General features: G+C 39.0%; 1 protein-coding gene across 2 annotated transcripts; it reads left to right on the top strand.

The window, feature by feature from the left end:
- The first annotated feature begins 1,801 nt into the window (after positions 1-1,801).
- LOC139886573 (uncharacterized) lies at positions 1,802-4,572 on the top strand. 2 transcript variants are annotated; one of them, XM_071870425.1, is made up of 11 exons: positions 1,802-1,979; positions 2,190-2,289; positions 2,366-2,427; positions 2,529-2,585; positions 2,691-2,750; positions 2,828-2,884; positions 3,008-3,050; positions 3,132-3,209; positions 3,331-3,661; positions 3,762-3,915; positions 4,166-4,571. In XM_071870425.1, the coding sequence occupies exons 1-11, from the start codon at positions 1,857-1,859 to the stop codon at positions 4,253-4,255; spliced, it is 1,155 nt and encodes a 384-aa protein (XP_071726526.1). In that variant the 5' UTR covers positions 1,802-1,856; the 3' UTR covers positions 4,256-4,571. The 2 variants fall into 2 exon arrangements, with proteins under 2 accessions (XP_071726526.1, XP_071726525.1); XM_071870424.1 differs by having other exon boundaries at positions 3,008-3,209; positions 4,166-4,572.
- The last annotated feature ends 17,731 nt before the right edge of the window (positions 4,573-22,303 follow it).

Below are 22,303 nucleotides of genomic sequence, written 5' to 3'. Positions count from 1 at the left end.
AAAAAATGTAAACTTTAAGGACTATTGGCGTTATTAAGTCTATTTTAAACCACATTCTTTCCAAACTACATTTAATAATACTGTAATACATTTTGTTTGAATTTCAAATCATTTGAGTCCATCACAACTCACCAAATTACACCAAAATGGCAGTTGCATATGAAGGCTAAACATTGCACGAATTGTGTTCCATGGACCTCGGTGCTTATATGTATAGTGCCGACACATTCTATCCACTAGTTCTCACACACAACAACAACGACAACAAAACTCAATCCCACATCAGTGGGGTATGGAGGAGGTAAGATGTAGAAAATCCTTCCCCTATACGAGAATAAAGATAAGTCATTTCTCCACCTGGAGTGAAATACTCTCAAGAGTAGAGAAAGTCATCCCTCTCTTTATTCGACGAATAAAGAGATTGCTTCCGAGAGGACTTCCGGCCTTTACGTAGGAAATTTAAAAAAAAAAAAATAAAAATACTAAAATAAAAATAATAATAGACGCCGTGAAAATGGTAGAATCAAATTTCCATGGGTTTTAAACCCAGAGTGAAATTTCCACTAGTTCTCACACATTTCTGTAAAACCTAACGCAATACTAAAAACCTAACACAATCAAAGATCAACATAATCACAATCGAGGTTTGCAATATATGATTGAAGTCCAGTTCCGGCACCACTGCCGCCGCAAAAAAGATTCCGGCAGCAGATCTGTCGCACATAAATAATTCGTATATAAACAATTCCAGGTTTGCATCTTTTTGTTTCAAATACGTAACCGCTCTGCAACAAGAAGATCATTAGGGATTCAGATGGTGGATCGAAGTCGAGTTTTAAGAGCTTTATCCAATTCCAGGTTTGTGACTCTTTGTTTAAAATACGTACCACCACCGTCGCCGCTATCTTCATCCAACACCGCCGCCATCGCTCACCACTGCCGCCATCGCTCAACACCACCATCCACCATCACTCAATACCATTGCCGCCACCATAACAATCGGGTCTTCTGTTTCAACTTCATCCTAATCAGAAGCCTTAAATTTTCATCTCCGTCTTCATTAATACTAACATCATAAACTCACCAATTTAGTATATGTCGATGGACGATCGAATTAACCTCATCTTCTTCGATTAGCCAAAATATTATATCCCCAACATTTTAAATTGTGTTTAAAGGTTAAAGACAACGGTTTAGATTGAATGTAGTTTTTCAGTTACATTTGATTTGAATTGGATGGTTGTGTTTGATGTTTTTATTCTTTTTGGGAGGTGATATTGTCAAATGTGTTTTTGATAGATCCACAAACATTTGTTATTACTTTCCAGTAATACTCTTTAATAATTTGAATTGAAAATTTTGTATAACACATTAGTAAGGGTAATTTAGTAAACTTAAATGGATCTATCAAACATACCTTTGAAAATATCAACTCCCTTTTTATTTTGAAGATAGTATTGTGTTTAAAGGTTAAAAAAAATTTATGCGTGTTTAAAAATGAAAAAGGAGTTTGGATGAAAGATGAAGATAAAGGACACGTGTGAATTGTGATGAAGATAAAAGTAAATGACAAAAATACTCTCACATATGTGGCGCATGCCATGAGTTAACGGATAAAATTAACGATACGGAAAATTGAACTATTTGCGGAATAAGTTAATATTTCTAGACTATTTAGCTGAAAAAAATCAAGTTTTAACTATCTGTTTATTTTTGAGCAAATCATGAGCACTATCCTAAAAAAAAAAAAAAAAAAAAAAAACATGTGAACATTTTAAATTAATTCGGGGATAAAATAAAAATTGGGGTTTCCTCCCCATTCATAACCTTGAATTGAACAGCATCATCAAGCGACGATGATGGCGGAGACGAGTGTGACCACAACACCACCGGCAAGACGGCTTAAAGGTCATAAAGCAATCACCACCTGCTGTATCTCCTCCCGTCACCGCCCTGGCCTCATCGCCTCTTCCGACGAAGTAAACCTCCTTTCGATTCAGCCTATCATTATAACCCTAACTTCGACTTTTATTGTCGACTTAATTAACATAAAATTCAAAATTAATACAATTATTCATATATGTTACCGATTGTACACCATTAGTGTTACGCATGTATCAAAGACCTTGCAAATTTAATTTTGCATATAATGGAGTTTGACCTTGAATTATGCTATGGTTTGTATACAGGATGGATGTATTTGCGTGTTCGATATGCGATGTAAAGATGCATTGTTTACTATGAATGATGTTTCACCTAATCCTATTTCCTCATTATGCTTTGATTCAGGTTTAATTTTACTGCAACTGTTTGTTTCATGTGTGTATCTGTGCGCTATCCGAATTTTAATTGGCTATTCGTGTAGGGAATGAAGATATTATGTATGTATCATCAGAAAATGAAGTAAAGGTTTTCGATGTACATATGGTAATGGTGTTTATCGCATATGTTTACAAAATCTAAAAGAAATGAATCGGTTATATGCGCATATACTTAGATGTTTTAAAATGTTGAACTCTGTCTTACAGCTTGCCTCGTGGAAGCCATTGAATGTTTATAATTACAATAAAGAGGAGATTAACCAGGTTCATATTCACATTTAATTTAATTATTCGTCATTAGTATAACCTTTCCAAATTTCAGTATAATTAGAGGCACAAGTATGATTTTAACTAAAGATATCTGTGCAGATCGCATGTAACTCCAAGTCATCTTTTATTGCAGCTGCTGATGACGGTGGTGATATAAAGGTTTGCTTACTTGGTTCATTTGTTTACGTATCATTATTATTAGCACACACCAATAACTAGTCATCGGTGTCTTGCAGATTATTGATATACGACAAAAGTGCCTTTATAAGACGTTAAGAGCAGCCCATGAAAGTGTATCCTTATATGAACTACGTCATGTAATTTCTTACTAGATTGAATGGACAACACATGTATCTATGACTGATTTGATGTAAATTTGTGTGGATTATTTTGCTTGTTATCTTAACTGATTTTAGATTTGTAGCAGTGTGCAGTTTCTTCCTTGGAGACCTTGGGAAGGTGATTTTAAACATATTGTTAAGTTAACAATTGCAATTAATTCAATTACCAGATTTAACGAATGCAGATTAAATTTTTCAGTCATTACTGGAGGGCTTGATTCAAAGCTTATCATGTGGGACTTCTCAAAAGGACGTCCGTTCAAAGTTATGGATTTGGGTACGGAATGCCAAATTCTGTCTATACCTTGCTAATCGTTCTAATGATGATGATTTGTATTAGTTTTTTTTTTATTTTTTTTTATTTTTTATAATCAGTTAAATATCATTGCTTTTTACAGGCAAGTATGATCCAGATAGCGGTAGTAGTTCTGCTCAGTGTTTCAATCCCGCTTTTGTACATGCAATTGCAGTTCCCGGAGCTGATATGTTAGATAAAGTCGACAAGATATGTGTTGTGGCTAGAGGTGATGGTGTGGTTGATGTAATTAATATCGAATCAGAATTTAAAGCAGCCAAATCTAATAGTTCGTCTAAATCAAGAAAAGGTGGTCAATCTAGGTCAAATGGAAATGTTCCATCTCCAAATTCTGAAAACCAAGATCAGAATCGAAGAACGAGGTTGCATTTAGATTATTCCTATGGAGGCCATACCTCTGCTGTATCTTGTGTGTAAGTTGTCGACTTTAGCGGTCAAATACCAATTCGTACATTCATATTATATTATAAGCTATAACTATGAAAGCCAAATTTCGTCATAATTGTGATGTAGGGCGTTTTCTATGTTTGGTGAGAAAGGAAGGTACATAATATCGGGGGGAAACGATAAATCTGTGAAGGCTTGGAACTGGTCAAGATTCTTTGAAGCGGATCAAACTTGCGACAGCAGTGACTTTCTACATTTAAACATAAATTTGAGCAGAAAAGTAAGTTGATCATCCATTCCTTTAAAATTCCGCAAAGTTCCCATTTTAGGTTATCCAAATTTCAAACTAAAATGACACATTCAAAGGCTTAAAGCTAAAGTTCTCAAATTTACCATTTATGGGGTTTTCTTTTTGATGATTATTTAAGGCTAAAATTACTTACTTGATGTTACATCTCCAGAAGGTTTCCACCATCCCTTAGTTTTGAGTCAATGCTGACTGATGTACGATGATTGTTGTATGTTACTAGGTCAATTGGCTCTGTACCACTCCAACTGACTCAGAAAATCTTGTGGTGTGTGATACCTCTAAAGTAGTGAAGGTTTATACAGTTGCATAATCAACTATAAACTGACAACAGAAACCAGATGCCGGAAGTCAAACAAACTTGGTTAAACGTTAGATTTTTTTCGATTAGGTAACTGTTCTTGGCGACATCTTGTTTCGAATAGGCCTATACAGTGTCATAATTTTTCATTGCTGTTAGTGTTGCTTGATAAAGATGTAATCGAAATAGTCAATCTTTCAAAGAAAAACAATACAAAGCTAGAGACTTGAAGGAACTTTTCTGGTCCCTATTTTTCAAGGGCAGCTGAGAATGTTTATATGGAGATATTGTAGTATCATATAATATGGAGTATAATATATCATAATAATATACAACTCTCTCTCCATGTAGTACAATTGTTTGTTGCACACTTACAGTGTATGTGTATCAACGCTCATGAAAAACGAAAGCACTACATGATCACAGTATTTATAAGGGACTTTTTATATTTATGATGAGTTTCTGTTTTCTCCAGAATATTCACAAAGCGAATAACAAATCTGCATTTTCTATTAAACAGTATACCGATACCAATAATTTTGTGTTCGGTATGAAAAGTTGCCAGGGAAAATAATCACAACGGGCAATCTACAAAGCGGAAACAAACCCGTTTGACAAGCATTTCCCGACCCGTATGAACCCGTGAGGAAACTAACAAACAAGCTATATCAAAACCAACCCAAATCAGTCTCCAAATCTGTTCCAAATCAGTAGCTAAACAATAATCAAGCACACACTAAAACACGAGACTTTTTACGTGGAAAACCCCTCAAAATCGAGAGTAAAAACCACGGGACTCGTAAGCCACTTAAATTCCACTATCATCAACAAAGAGAGCAATACAATAATCCTTCTTTAGATCAACTAGAGGCATACAACATCATCATACTCTTGAACAACAATAATCAACAAGTATATGAAACAATTAAAGACAAAAGAAGAATTTCATCACCTAAAATTCTGCTACTGTTCAACCTGCTGTAACTCAAGCTACAGACCACTTGAGACGAATTCAACGGTTGAAAATGTTGGCACTGATGTCAGGAAGACACAGCCCAAAAATGAAGAAGATTCAACGGTCGGATCTCCGGGGATCGAAGGTTTTCTGGCCTGCTGTCACTGTAGACGGGAATTGGGGTTTTTACTCTTTTTCTTGATCTCTCTTGCACTCTTACGTATGAAGACAGAGCTGCACAAGTTTGAAATAAAGATGCCCTCCAATGCTTGACCAAGTCAAACAATATTTGGGCCTATTTTTGTTGGGCTTGGGCCATTACTTTCACATAAATGGAAACAAAATAATAAACCCAACAAATCTCCCCCTTTTCAATTATGTGGAAGAGTTCGCCATCCCGGCGATCGAGCAACATACCTTGAGCTTCTCACTTGCTAAAGCCTTTGTGAACATGTCGGAACCATTATCATCGGTATGAACTTTATCAAGTTCAAACAAACCATCTTCAAGACGTTCTCTAATCCAATGATACCGCACATCTATATGTTTTGTCCGCTTATGATACATAGAATTTTTAGCCAAATGAATCGCACTCTCATTATCACAAAGAACCACATATCGTGATTGCTTAAACCCAAGGTCTTGTAGAAACCTTTTCATCCACAATAGTTCTTTGCACGCTTCTGTTGCTGCCATATACTCAGCCTCGGTTGTAGACAATGCAACACACTTTTGTAACCTTGATTGCCATGAAACTGCTCCCCTTGCGAAAGTCATCAAATATCCAGAAGTGGATTTCATGTTATCTTTGTTTCCTGCCACATCTGAGTCTGTATAACCAACAAGCATCGGCTCTCCATTTCCGAATGTGATACCTAACTTTGAAGTACCTCGTAAGTATCTCATAATCCATTTAACCGCTTCCCAATGCTTCTTACCCGGATTTGACATAAACCGACTAACAACACCTACCGCATGAGCTATATCAGGCCTAGTACACACCATAGCATACATCAAGCTACCAACCGCTGAAGCATATGAAACTTTATCCATCTCCTCAACATCCTCCTTTGAAGAAGGGCAATCTCTATCTGTTAGCTTAAAGTTGTTAGTAAGAGGGGAACTAACCACTTTAGCATTCTCCATGTTGAATCTACTAAGCACCTTTTCAATGTATTGCTCTTATGATATATGTAACGTCTTAGCACCTCTATCTCTAGAAATTCGAATGCCAAGAATCTGTTTTGCTGGTCCCAAGTCTTTCATAGCAAAAGACTTGCTCAATTCTCGCTTCAACTGCGCAATTCTTTTAATATTTTTACCAACAATCAACATATCATCAACGTATAACAACAATATGATGAAATCATCATCACCAAACCTCTGAAAGAAAACACAGTGATCTGAAGTTGTCTTTCGGTAGCCTTGCTTTCCTATAACCGACTCAAACTTCTTATACCACTGTCTCGGTGCTTGCTTCAACCCATATAGACTTTTCTGAAGTCTACAAACATAATTTTCTTTACCCTTAACCCGAAAACCTTCAGGTTGCATCATGTAGATTTCCTTATCCAAATCACCGTGAAGAAAAGCAGTCTTGACATCCATCTGTTCAACCTCAAGATCGAGAGTAGCAGCTAACCCAATAACCACTCGAATAGATCCCATCTTCACGACCGGAGAGAAAATCTCATCAAAATCAATACCCTTTTTCTGGCTAAATCCTTTAACAACTAACATAGCTTTGTACCTTGGTTGTGAAGTAAGCTCGTCAGTCTTCACTTTGAATACCCATTTGTTTCTCAAAGCTCTCTTGCCTTTAGGTAACTTCACCAGCTCATAAGTATTGTTCTCATGCAAAGAATTCATCTCATCTTGCATAGCTTCACCCCACTCTTTCTTATGCTCATCTTTCATTGCTTCTGAATAAAATTCTGGCTCTCCCCCATCAGTAACTAATACATACTCATCAGCAGAATATCTAACAGAAGGATGACGGTCTCGGGTAGACCGCCTAAGTGGGACAAATGGGGGCACATCTGGTACTGGAATCTCTACCTGCTCCGGAGCATCACCAACATCAGTACCATGTTCATTATCATGAACATCATCATTAACATGTGAATCAACATGTTGTGGAGTAACCAGATCCAAATCAGCAAGATCGGCATTATGTTGAGGAACTGACTCTGTCTTCTCAACATCTTTCAACATTTGTTCTTCTAAAAAAAAACAACATCTCGGCTTCGTACAAGTTTCTTTTGAACTGGATCATATAACCTGTACCCGAAATCATCTTCACCATAGCCGAGAAATACACATGGCTTAGTCTTCATATCAAGCTTTGACCTTTCATCTTTGGGAACATGAACAAATACTTTACATCCAAAGACTCGTAAATGACGGTAAGAAACATCTTTGCCGCTCCAAACCCTGTTAGGAACATCAAAACGCAAAGGTACACAAGGGTTAGATTAATAATATGAACAGCCGTATTTAAAGCCTCACCCCAAAAGGAATCAGACAACCCTGCATGTGAAAGCAAACATCTAACTCTCTCAACCAAAGTTCTGTTCAATCTCTCTGCTAAGCCATTCAACTGAGGTGTCTTTGGTGGAGTCTTTTGATGTCGAATACCATTCTCCTTACAATAAGCATCAAATCTGCCAATGTATTCACCGCCATTATCAGTTCGAATACACTTGAGTTTCTTTCCCGTTTGCCTTTCAACTAGTGCATGAAATTCCTTAAACTTCTCAAATACTTGATCCTTTGACTTTAAGGTATAAACCCACACCTTCCTGGAATGATCATCGATGAATGTAACAAAGTAGGAACATCCACCAAGTGTCCTAGTCTTCATAGGCCCACAAACATCCGAATGAACTAGATCAAGTACGTTCTCCATTCGAAAAGGAGAATGACTCTTAAACACAACTCTGGTCTGTTTTCCTGCCAAACAGTGAGAACACTTACTCAAATTAATATCATTAACACCCGACAACACATTCTTCTTAAACAAGATAGACATCCCCTTTTCACTCATGTGGCCAAGTCTTTTATGCCACAACTCGGTAGAATCAATATTGTCCACTGCGTTAACAATGTTCTGGATGATCTTCGGACGCGTGATGTATAATCTTGAGTCTTTCTTGCCTCTTCCCACTATCATAGAACCAAGAGTTAGTTTCCAAATACCATTACCAAAACCGCTATGATAACCATCATCATCAAGAATGCCTGTTGAAATGACATTAAGTCTCATATCCGGAACATGTTTTACATTATGCAAAACCAACTCCATCCCCGTGTCAAATTTCAAACAAACATCTCCAATACCAACGATTTTTGATAACCCGGCATTACCCATCCTAGCAAATCCATAGTCACCCGGAGTGTAAGATGAGTAGTGGTCTCTACATGTTGCAACATGACATGTAGCACCACTATCAACAATCCAACTCGTGTCATCATGAGTAAGATTAATCATATCATAATCAATACAAACAAAGAATTCATCCGTAATAGTGTTAACTTCAACCTTATCATCATCACCACCATCACTTTTCTTTTGTTTATTCTTGTCATATGCCTTTTTCTTCTCATTCTTCAACTTTGGACAATACCACTTTGTGTGCCCCTTTTCATGACAATTATAACACTCAACATTAGCAAATTTACCTTTGCGTGAGCTGCTACGATGATTGCCTCTTTTACCCTGACCTCTACTATGACTTCTCCCCCGCGTTTCTGTGACCAAGATATCTGACTGTGAAGAGGAACCTTATAACTTTCTTCTCATCTCTTCATTCAAAATACTACCCTTAGCCAATTCCATGGTGATAGTACCATTCGGTGCAGAGTTGGACAAAGATGTCCTAAAAGTCTCCCAAGAGTCCGGTAATGTACCAAGTAACCAGAGACCCTGAATCTCATCCTCAAACTTGATACCCATACCTGCAAGCTGATTTATAATACCCTGATATGCATTTAGGTGATCTGTAATAGGAGTCCCATCATGATACTTCAAAGCCATCATCTGCTTAATTAAGAACAACGTGTTATTCCCAGTCTTTCGTTCATATAACTGCTCAAGCTTTTTCCATAAGGCCTTAGCATCAGTCTCCCCAGTAATATGATTCACAACATTATCTGTAACATCCCGCGTTTTTCCGTTAAATTTATTTTTAACACTATTTTTTTTTTAAATAATACCTTTCGTTATTTAAATTCGTAGTTTCCGTTGACCAACGTTCTTAATTTTCCCGTTATTTAATTATAACATCACTCGTTTACTCGAGCGTTTTTAAAATATTCGTTTGGTTAATTCCCGCACCCGCTTTGAAACTTGAGGGACCGAGGTTGCCAAGTGGGCAAACTAGTTGACTAGGTCAACTAGTCAACCCACCTTATCCATCCATTCATTTCACCTCCCACCTTCTTCCTCTTTTCTCTCTACTTCCCTTTCATGAACTCAAACACCCAACTCACAAATTCATCATCTAAATCCGACTGGAGAAGCAAACATCAAAACAAATTACATTTTCGTGATCCTCTCTTCATCCTCTTCGATTTGGTACCAATTTCATAGCTTGGGGTAAAGTTTCTAAAAACTCTAGATTTCTCTAAATTCGTGTTTTTGACTTGAAATGGTATTAGTTAGTGTCTATGGCTCGTGTATAACATGAATATATGTTTTGTTTGCTCGATTCGTTGTTTTAAGTAACTAGTTTGAACATTTGAAATGGGTTTGCTTAATCTTGCATTTTGGAAGATTAAATGTTGTTTGATTGTTAAAGTTCATGTTTTAATTATGTTACTAGTATCACTAGCTTCGTTTTGATGCGTAGGTTGATTAAGAAAACTTCAAACACATGATTATTGATTTTTGTGAATTTTGGTTAGGGTTTGATAGACTTTGAAATGAACTTTTGATGCGTTGAATGCTTGTTAATGTTGTTAGTAAGTGTTTAGATGCATTGTATGCTTAATTACCTTCGAAACGGCATATCGTATGTGTAAATTAGATTCCCGAATCATAAAATACGTTTTACGAACTTGAAACTTTGAAAATAAACCTTTCTTGATCAATTGACGAGTTTTCGGTTATTGTAATTGATGTTTTTGCTTGTGAAAGGTAGTTAATTGTATTCCTTGTCAAAAGAGCTTTCCAATGATATAAGATGCGTATTCTAAGTTTTTACGGTTTGCGTTTTGTGCTAAATTGAATTTTGGATCAAGACTTGAACTTTTGAAACTGACCAGGTACCAGGCCACGCCTAATGTCGCGGCGCGACACCTCTGGCCGCGGCGCGGCAATAGCCGTGTTTGGGTTCTGACCTACTTTGTCAAATTTCGAAAAATGTTTGCTATGCTACGCACCTCTGATTCACATGTAACTTGTTCTAACATGCTCATATATGATTAAAAACCTCAGAAAAATAGTTCGGGACCCGACCCGAACGTGTTGACTTTTCGTTGACTTTGACCGACCGAAGTTCGACTTTTTGTCAAACTTAACCAAATGATTGTGCAATCTTCCTAACTTGTTTCTATACTTGTATCTTGCATGAAACTTGACAAATTGATTCACATGCTACATAATCGAGTCGTAACGAGCCATAGGACTAATTGAACACATTTCACCCGACCTTGTGTCGTAACCGGTTAATTGATACAACTTATTTGTTTAGGTCAAGGCTAAGCAACTATCATGCACACATTTACTTTATGAAGTACTTTTATACTCGTGCACTCGAGGTGAGATCATAGTCCCATCTTTCAAACAACTTTTATGCTTTAAACTATGGGATGAGAAACATATACGTATCATACTTTTATACATTGAACACAAGTACGAAAACGAACATTCCACGTACGGGTTTGAACAAAAAGCCTCAATTCAATTATCATTAGTTACACTTGCAGGGTGTAAACGTGAACTTATATTATGTGATCACATGGGCTTGACGAGCCTCATTCGGACGGTTCGCTAACGTTAGCGGATGAAATATATTTTCGGGTCTAGTGTATGTTCTAACACTACGCAAAGGGTGCAAAACAGTTAAGTTTGATAATTGGGTGCCCGGGATACAAACAACAACTTTGGAATGCAAATGATTTTGATAATCATCTTATACTAAATCTTGTGGTTCAAATACAACGATTACTAAAACACCTATGATTTCACCAACGTTTTTCGTTGACAGTTTTCAATATGTTTCTCAGGTTCATACTTGGCTATTTGATACATGCTTCCGCGTACACTCATACTTGCTTGGAGTCAAGCATGCATGCATACACTCTGATTTCTTGCTTGGGGTCAAGCATACATACATACATACGCTAGTGATAGCACCTTTGGATTCAAACATATTGTTTACATACTTACGCTATTTATAGCAACCGCGATTTTAAACTAATTATGTCGCAAGTTATTTCATTTATACTTTATACTCTTGTAAACTTAAACTTGTCGTCGAACGGTTTTGTAAACTAAACTTTGCAAGCATGATAAGTTTCAAAAGAATGCGACATAATTTTTGGTCAAACGAGTCTCATATAGGGACTACGAACACGTAACGGGACCTAAGTAGTCGGCGCCGTCAATGACGATTTGGTCGGGTCGCTACAGATGGTATCAGAGCGTTGGTTGTAGGGAACTAGGATGTGCATTAGTGTGTCTGACAGAGTCGTTGGGACGCATTAGTGAATCTAGACTACAACCGGATAGTTAGCCATTGCATTCTGACATACATTTGCTATAGATAGCACTTACTTGACTATTTGTGCATTATACTTGAATCATTCTTAGGCAAACTTCTTGATGGTACCAAGCTTTCATCATACGAATCCGTATTCTGCCACTTTCTGGTAACACACGTAAATTCAAGATTCATACACGTATGGGTGACGACGACTTCATTAGTCACACTTGTTCGGGAACTCTGTCTCCCGGATTGTTATTTGCCACCGTTTCAACTTACTATCGGTTTCCCACTGGTGTTTCTTACTATCTACTTTTTGGTGTTACTACCATCACTACTCTAGGTGAGTAGCGTCATCAACATTTATCACTACGGTTGCGTGCTACTCGTTATCATGACTCGTTACTCTTTTCATACCTGAATACATTATCGTCTGACTCGAACCGCTTTGACGTGAACAAACATTTATACACTTCCCTCGGGGAACGCTTCTTTAGAGTTGCAGAAATTCTTTCGATTTAATACGAGTCACGTTTGAGACGTCGTTACACTTTGTTCATTCTAGATCTTCACAGTTACACGAACTTGATGTTATGGAGTGATGTGGGAATGGAGGTATGAGTTAGCGTAATATAACGACACTCGATCAACGTGGTTATATTACGGTAAGCCATACCAAAGTTCTAATGACTCGTGATGGTGATTGGACTCGATCAACCTAATCACCACCATGTGCCATGTACATGACTTCATTTTTCTTGTTTGAATATCCAAAAACTCCGAGAATGTTGATAACAACCATACCAGGGACACATCTTCGATTATTGTCGAACCATACCCTTGCTTCCGAAGGAATAATAAATTCTTTCATTTTCAAACATATGTTACACGTGTATACTATCTCGTTTTCGCACAGTTTTATCGACGAACTACGATATGCTTGTTATGCTCATATCGAGGCGGAAACTTCTCCCGCATTACACTCGTACTTTCGTATAAAGAAACCTTCTACCTAAATTCTCAATGGAGAGAGAGACTCTTCACACTATACAAGCATTCGCCACGAGGGTGAATAGTCCTAACGAACATTTTCGAAAATCGATAAATCTTCCGCGGCGCGAATTTCTTGAGAAACTTGTTCTATCTAACGTTTTCAAGTCCTAACAAACTTTTTCAAATATACCTTAAAGAAATGTACCTCGTTTTGGATCGAGATTCTCATTTCACTTCTAGATTTCGGAGTGCCTTACAAAAAGCCTCGGGTGTAAGACCCAAATATTTATTGTAGATAATGTATTTATGGTGTACTATGCATGTATGAAGTGTACGAAGCATGTACGTGTTGCTTGCTCGAACGTTGGAGGAAACTGGACATTGTCTGAAGTGACAAGGAGTGTACGTATCTTTTCAACCCCAAATAAAGTTTGTGTTGATGTTTCAAAGCCTTACCATTGGAAAGAAAATCTTATTACGTTTCCAACGATATTTGATTCATCGAAAACGGAGCTACGGTCAAAAAGTTATGGCCAAAACAAGTTTCTGAAATCTGACCTGCAGAGTGGAGCGGCGCTCCACAATGTGGCGCGGCGCGCCGAATGGGTCAGAAGCAATTTTCAGCCTTTTAAAAGGCTTTAAATGAAGGGTACTTTGGTCTTTTCACTTGGGGTCGGTTTAGGTTCATCAAAACTGATCCTTTGATCAGTTTGGATCAAATTCTCACCAACCAAAAACACTCTCAACCATTTTTAGAGAGAGAGTAAGGGTTTAGAGAGAGAGGGCTTGATTTGGGGAAGAAGGAGTCGATTTCTCACCAAAGCTCGGGTTCTAAAGTTGTTCCTTTCGTTCTTGGCTACGCGGTGATAGTATTGGTAAGCTCAAACTCCGAATTTCATTGTTGATTTTGCTATTCAAAGTTAGGGTTTGAACTTGATTTGTTGATAAACCCATTTAGACTCATGAAGTGACTTTAGTGATGCTAGTAATCGGGTTTATTGTTATTGTTGGTGGATTTCAGTTTGGTGAACAAATTGGTTATGTTTAGAACTTGAAATTGGGTTTAATCACTAGGTTTAGTGATTGTGGAAGTATTGAAACCTATTTAGGGTTATTTGGTTGACTAACTTTGACTTTGGGTCAAATTAGGGTTTGGTGGTGATTATGACCCAATTGGCGATTTAATGAAGTTTATAAACTTAAAATGGATTAAGTTGAAGTATAAAACCGAGTTAAATGTGTTTTGGTGTCAAAACTTGTAAAGAATGAGATTTTGACCTTTATGGGTCAAAATTAGGGTTTAAGTGTCATTTTGGGCAAGATAGGTGTTTAACACCTATGATCGGGTTTAATTGGCGTATTAAGACCATTCTCACTTGTGTTAGTGATTATTGGTTAGTTTGGGCGCGGTTTGTACTTGGTAGTGCATTTGGGTCAAATTGCACTAAGTGTCGAATTTGGTTGACTTGTGAATCCACTCTAAGTGTATTGTTGTAATTGTGATAATGGAATAGGTATTTTCCATTGGCGAGTTGCGGTTTACTTGGAAGCTTTCTTCAAGACTTCAAGGTGAGTGTTAATATCCTATATGCATATGTATGTGTAGGATGGGTGCGGGTCGGGTGAAGTGATTCTCGGCTATAGAGCTCACTTCACATATAGGTGGATTTGATGGGCTTGTGCATAGGTCCAATTGGCACGGTTGTGCGTCTTGGTTGACTACCTTTGGCAAAGTACACATTTTGGGTGTACGTTATCACACGTGGTTGTGAGTGGAATAATTATGCGTATGTGTATATAATGTATTTATTTGTGTCGTATGAATGTGGCATTGTCGCGTTGCTTAAGACACCACATGGTAAAGAAGTGGATGTCGCGTTGTTTAAGACACCACATGGTAAAGAAGTGGATGTCGCGTTGTTTAAGACACCACAATGTAATGGAGGGGATGTCGCGTTGTTTAAGACACCATCCATCGTATTGAATGACATGTGGAATCGTCGCGTTGTTTAAGACGCCACATTGTAAAGGGTGAGTGAGTCGCGTTGTTTAAGACATCACCCGGGGGATTAGTGACTACGCGTTGATTAAGTAGCACTAACGGATGTTATGAACTCCAACGGTCTTGTATGTACCGTTTCCCTTATTCGAATTGGTTAACCATGGTTGTAGGAATTATGTATTGGCATATTTAATTATGAACTATATGCTATTGGTATTGCTAGCTAATGTGGATTTGCGGTTATTGGTATATGCACGATATGTTGCATGATTGTCGAATTGCTAATTCGTGATTAATGTTGTGTTGTCGTGATGTAGTTAACCCTCCGGGGGTAGTTATTGGCGTTGTTCACATTGACGTTGGTGAACTTACCTTATTGATGGTATTATTAGCTTGTTGCTTAGTGATCGTACGGTATACTTAGATTAGCTTGCCTTTAGGCTTGGACGCTCCGGTATGCGGTATTTGTTTATTTATGTGGCGTGTCCATTTTATGCATATATATGTATGTAGTATATTATCATTCACTAAGCGTTAGCTTACCCTCTCGTTGTTGACTCTTTTTATAGATCGCATGTGGATTGGTGGCTCGGGTAAGCGCGAGGACTAGAAGACGTGCATAGTTGCTTTAGTGACTTACTTTTGGATCATTTAGGATTGGGTAGCGTATTCCCAATCGCCATGCTCGGCTTTGTTGTATTAAAAGTCTTTTGGTCAAATATTGTATTTCGGTACTTAAGGCGGTAAAATGGGTCGTTGTGGGACCCGCTTCGTAAACTCAATTTTATTAATTAAACGTGCTAGTTTTATATATATGAATTTATGGTTAAAAGCGTTTTGGCTAAAAATGTCGGGAACTAGTCAAACATTTTCGTTAAATTGACTTCCGGGGACAGCGGGCTATCCAGGTGGTTTGGCGCGCCGCGCACCCACCTGGCGCGCCGCGCAAATGAACTGCACCAGAAATTTTTTTTTTTTTGTTGTGAAATTTAACGGGAATTGTCGTGGTTTGGTTTGGGTTGTTACAAGTGGTATCAGAGCATGGTCTAAGGGATTTAGGTGACTTGAGATAGGTGCCTAGACTTAGACTTTTGTGTGTGCTTAAATTGTTGCGGGACTTGTAGGATTTCGGGTCGGAATGGGTTTAGTTAGTGCCTTGTTTATAGGTCGACTAACGTATATATTAGTAATGCGGATATTATTAATATGCTTTTGTGTTGTGGTAATAATTCTCGCGTGTGTTTGTATCGTGTAGAATTTTGGTTGTGTTTGTTCTTATCATCGAGCGAGGCGGTCGTTGTACTAATGAGTCGATGCGGCGTGTGTGCGTAATAAGAACTTGCAAACCTTATTACGGGTACAAATCGTGTCTAACAAGTGATGTACGACGAGTGTTTAGCAAGATGGGACGGTGTTGTGCGTGCGGTTTTATACGTTCGTGGACTAATCGTTTTGCATTCTTTTGAATGACGACGCGAAACGAGACCGAGGCGAATGATACGGAGTTTAACGCTAGAGTTGCGGCCGCCGTTGCGGAGCAAATGGGTGCGTTGGAAGAAAGAATGGAAAGGAGGTATTCCGAACTTCAAAGTAGTAGTGAAATGGAGCGTTATCTTAAGAGCTTCATGAGGACTAAATCCCCGATGTATGACGGAAAGCCGGATCCTTTGGTGAGCACAACTTGGATTTCGGACGTCGAAGGGTGTTTCCGTACTATTGATTGCCCTCCCGAGAGAAAGACGAGACTCGCTACGAGTTTGTTGCGGGGTAGGGCGAGGGATTGGTTGGATGGTAAGATTGATCTTGTCGGTGGTGAAACGTTTATGGTCTTATCGTGGGACGAGTTTAAGGAGGAATTCTTCGAGGAGTTCCGGACTTCGGCCGATTTGTGGGAATTGCGTAATGAGTTGCGAAACTTGCGACAAGGATCTATGGATTTGAGTACTCTCAAGACGACCTTTATGGCGAAGGCTCATTTTTGTCCGGAATATTTGGGGAATGATCGTTTGTTAATGGGGGATTTCTATCGGACTTTGAATGACGACTTGAAAAGTAAAATTAGTCGTGGTCAAGCGAAATCGTTTTCGGAATTATTCGACTTGGCTAGGGGTTTCGAGTCGCATACACGATCGAAGAAGGGTGAACCTTCAAGGGAGATAAGGGTTGTTTCTTATGGTGCTCCGAGTAAGAGGACTAAGGGTCCGAGCGTGAGCACGGGTGGTACACGGACGAGTATATCGAATTCTAGCGCGTCTAGATGTTACAATGGTGGCATGAGGAGTCACAAGTCTTGGGAATGTTCGATGCCGTTTGAGTTTGAGTTGTTAATGCCTTGTGTTGTGCATATTGTTGTTATGGGTGACGTTCCTAATGGAAGTACCCTATGGTGACGTTGATTGTCGGGCGCAGGGCGTAAGACTTGGTGCAACCAAGCATTCCTTAGTATTTGGAAAATGTTTCTACCAAGCCATGGAAATGGGTTTTGGTTTTCGGTTGTTAAGCGCGTGTTCGCTTTTATGTGAAGTGATGAACCATGAGGTTCGTCGGGTGATTGGAACCCTTGAGACCGAGTGTTTAAAATCTCGATGTATGTTGGTAATGGAGTCTTCATAACGCGACATTAGGTGCCTCTTTTATACCTACTAGCGTGATGTCGACTCCGATGGTGTTGTAGTTACATTGTACGTAGGGTACCGGGAGAAACCCTTAAGTACATGAGTGACTAGGTTGAAATTCGACAAACTAAAGCAATTGGATAATTGCGAGTGTATAGTTCGTGTAATCTGTGGTACACTTTTCGTTCAAAGTGTTTAAGGATAGGTTAAGATCCTTAGTATGCTCAAGGTTTGGAGCAGGGTATGGTAATGGGTCGTGTGAACCCAATTGTTGGTAAAGTCTACCTTTGGTAGCATTGTACGGTTGTACATGACGTGGTTATGGAACGTAGTTCCAAGTAGGGAAGTTACACTCCCGCACGAGGAGACCTTAGGGTGAGATTTCGGATGACGTTTTTGGTAGGTCCAAAACTTGTGTTGGGACCTAGTCTTGGTCGATTTGTGGTAGAATACAATTACGGTTAAGTTGTACTTATGGTTTGGATTTAAATTATCACCGAGGTGGTAACGTGGTAAATCTCGTTGAGAGATAATGGGCGTGTTTGGCGAGCAAGGTGAAATCCCTCGGTTAAGGGATGTGCGTGTCGGATTCTCTTCTAGAGAAATATTGTTTTGTGCCTATGTTTGATATAGGTGGTTCTTGCTCGATAGTGTGGATGGTTAGTGGTATCCGTTAGGATTTGTTATATTGATGAAGCATGACCGTTGACAGGGTCCGCTGACTTCATCCGGTGTTGAGTGAACTATCGGTTGTTTATACGCCGATGGTGGGATCGTGAGGACCATGTTGTGTGATTAGGGATGCGATAGCCGTGTTTCGCTCACATGTTGTTACGGGTGTGACAATAGTCGATTTTGTACACCTTAGGTTTAGCGTTGCCATAGTCGTTTTGGGCGCTTTTGGTTTTAGCCGTTGGATTTTGATGCTATGGTAGTTGCGTATAGGTCGTATTGCGCACTACAAGGGATGTTAGTGATTAATGTTATCCGTAAGGATTTGTTTGGTTCGGTCTTCATCGTTTCGGATTGTTGACTTTAAGTTGAGACTTGGTTGCTTTTAGCGTTGTCCTTGGTAAAGGTACGCTAAGGAATTGATATCTCGGTACGAGATGGGTCGAGTTTTTCCCGATATGGGAAATTGAGCAGGTTTCAGTGCTCGGATTGTGGTTTTGATAAATCACGGTTGACGACTTTAGTTGTTGAAAGTGATCCATTGGGAAGAATGGTCTAGGAAAGTTCGTATTGGGACTTGATTGAGGATCGTTAAGCAGGTCCGGATTGTTTAAGTGGAGAAGATCACGAGGACGTGATCGAGTTTAAGTGGGGGAGAGTTGTAAGACCCAAATATTTATTGTAGATAATGTATTTATGGTGTACTATGCATGTATGAAGTGTACGAAGCATGTACGTGTTGCTTGCTCGAACGTTGGAGGAAACTGGACATTGTCTGAAGTGACAAGGAGTGTACGTATCTTTTCAACCCCAAATAAAGTTTGTGTTGATGTTTCAAAGCCTTACCATTGGAAAGAAAATCTTATTACGTTTCCAACGATATTTGATTCATCGAAAACGGAGCTACGGTCAAAAAGTTATGGCCAAAACAAGTTTCTGAAATCTGACCTGCAGAGTGGAGCGGCGCTCCACAATGTGGCGCGGCGCGCCGAATGGGTCAGAAGCAATTTTCAGCCTTTTAAAAGGCTTTAAATGAAGGGTACTTTGGTCTTTTCACTTGGGGTCGGTTTAGGTTCATCAAAACTGATCCTTTGATCAGTTTGGATCAAATTCTCACCAACCAAAAACACTCTCAACCATTTTTAGAGAGAGAGTAAGGGTTTAGAGAGAGAGGGCTTGATTTGGGGAAGAAGGAGTCGATTTCTCACCAAAGCTCGGGTTCTAAAGTTGTTCCTTTCGTTCTTGGCTACGCGGTGATAGTATTGGTAAGCTCAAACTCCGAATTTCATTGTTGATTTTGCTATTCAAAGTTAGGGTTTGAACTTGATTTGTTGATAAACCCATTTAGACTCATGAAGTGACTTTAGTGATGCTAGTAATCGGGTTTATTGTTATTGTTGGTGGATTTCAGTTTGGTGAACAAATTGGTTATGTTTAGAACTTGAAATTGGGTTTAATCACTAGGTTTAGTGATTGTGGAAGTATTGAAACCTATTTAGGGTTATTTGGTTGACTAACTTTGACTTTGGGTCAAATTAGGGTTTGGTGGTGATTATGACCCAATTGGCGATTTAATGAAGTTTATAAACTTAAAATGGATTAAGTTGAAGTATAAAACCGAGTTAAATGTGTTTTGGTGTCAAAACTTGTAAAGAATGAGATTTTGACCTTTATGGGTCAAAATTAGGGTTTAAGTGTCATTTTGGGCAAGATAGGTGTTTAACACCTATGATCGGGTTTAATTGGCGTATTAAGACCATTCTCACTTGTGTTAGTGATTATTGGTTAGTTTGGGCGCGGTTTGTACTTGGTAGTGCATTTGGGTCAAATTGCACTAAGTGTCGAATTTGGTTGACTTGTGAATCCACTCTAAGTGTATTGTTGTAATTGTGATAATGGAATAGGTATTTTCCATTGGCGAGTTGCGGTTTACTTGGAAGCTTTCTTCAAGACTTCAAGGTGAGTGTTAATATCCTATATGCATATGTATGTGTAGGATGGGTGCGGGTCGGGTGAAGTGATTCTCGGCTATAGAGCTCACTTCACATATAGGTGGATTTGATGGGCTTGTGCATAGGTCCAATTGGCACGGTTGTGCGTCTTGGTTGACTACCTTTGGCAAAGTACACATTTTGGGTGTATGTTATCACACGTGGTTGTGAGTGGAATAATTATGCGTATGTGTATATAATGTATTTATTTGTGTCGTATGAATGTGGCATTGTCGCGTTGCTTAAGACACCACATGGTAAAGAAGTGGATGTCGCGTTGTTTAAGACACCACATGGTAAAGAAGTGGATGTCGCGTTGTTTAAGACACCACAATGTAATGGAGGGGATGTCGCGTTGTTTAAGACACCATCCATCGTATTGAATGGCATGTGGAATCGTCGCGTTGTTTAAGACGCCACATTGTAAAGGGTGAGTGAGTCGCGTTGTTTAAGACATCACCCGGGGGATTAGTGACTACGCGTTGATTAAGTAGCACTAACGGATGTTATGAACTCCAACGGTCTTGTATGTACCGTTTCCCTTATTCGAATTGGTTAACCATGGTTGTAGGAATTATGTATTGGCATATTTAATTATGAACTATATGCTATTGGTATTGCTAGCTAATGTGGATTTGCGGTTATTGGTATATGCACGATATGTTGCATGATTGTCGAATTGCTAATTCGTGATTAATGTTGTGTTGTCGTGATGTAGTTAACCCTCCGGGGGTAGTTATTGGCGTTGTTCACATTGACGTTGGTGAACTTACCTTATTGATGGTATTATTAGCTTGTTGCTTAGTGATCGTACGGTATACTTAGATTAGCTTGCCTTTAGGCTTGGACGCTCCGGTATGCGGTATTTGTTTATTTATGTGGCGTGTCCATTTTATGCATATATATGTATGTAGTATATTATCATTCACTAAGCGTTAGCTTACCCTCTCGTTGTTGACTCTTTTTATAGATCGCATGTGGATTGGTGGCTCGGGTAAGCGCGAGGACTAGAAGACGTGCATAGTTGCTTTAGTGACTTACTTTTGGATCATTTAGGATTGGGTAGCGTATTCCCAATCGCCATGCTCGGCTTTGTTGTATTAAAAGTCTTTTGGTCAAATATTGTATTTCGGTACTTAAGGCGGTAAAATGGGTCGTTGTGGGACCCGCTTCGTAAACTCAATTTTATTAATTAAACGTGCTAGTTTTATATATATGAATTTATGGTTAAAAGCGTTTTGGCTAAAAATGTCGGGAACTAGTCAAACATTTTCGTTAAATTGACTTCCGGGGACAGCGGGCTGTCCAGGTGGTTTGGCGCGCCGCGCACCCACCTGGCGCGCCGCGCAAATGAACTGCACCAGAATTTTTTTTTTTTTTGTTGTGAAATTTAACGGGAATTGTCGTGGTTTGGTTTGGGTTGTTACATCGGGACCACGCTTAAACATGAGTACAACACATCAACCACAACCCGACGGACCGAGCAAACATATGATTCAAACTTTGGAAACCATAATACGAGTTCGTGTTATCGACTTCAAATTTACTTGAGAAAAGTACTTGCCTTTAGTCAAATTCTCTTACTACAATAATTTTCATTCGAGCATTAACGTCACACTTTTCGAGGACCCGTATAGCCGTGAATGTCATTTTCTTAAATTGTTGAACCGAAGTAGGTGACAAGCGAACCACCGGACCCGAACTCATTCATGAAACAACCGGAAAATTTTTCAATTCCAGGAAAGGCTCAAGACGGCCCGTAGTCGCCAAAAGAGCCATACAAGGGTTAAACGTAAACCTCTCGAATTCCAAGTGGAAAACCGCGTAACGTTAAAAGTCGCACCTTGAAAAGGTGTAGTCCGTTTCGGAAACGTAGAAAGCTAAATCCGCGATATTTTTAGTCCTTTTGAAATTTTGGGGTGTGTTGTGCCCATTGCTTACCGCTTCGAACTTCCGACTCAAACAAATTCCGTTCATCCTACATTCTGTGTATCAAACTTAAAGGCGTGTCTTGCGAGACAAGAACTTGTTATCCTCTTCGATGAACTTACTATCAACGATAAACCTCACTTCCAAGGAGGTAACGTTGGTGAAACTATAAATCGTGGAACCAAACTTTAAACCA

The sequence above is a fragment of the Rutidosis leptorrhynchoides genome, chromosome 1 (genome assembly GCF_046630445.1).
Source record: "Rutidosis leptorrhynchoides isolate AG116_Rl617_1_P2 chromosome 1, CSIRO_AGI_Rlap_v1, whole genome shotgun sequence".
NCBI classification, from domain to species: domain Eukaryota; kingdom Viridiplantae; phylum Streptophyta; class Magnoliopsida; order Asterales; family Asteraceae; genus Rutidosis; species Rutidosis leptorrhynchoides.
This window is presented reverse-complemented; position numbering and strand designations above follow the sequence as displayed.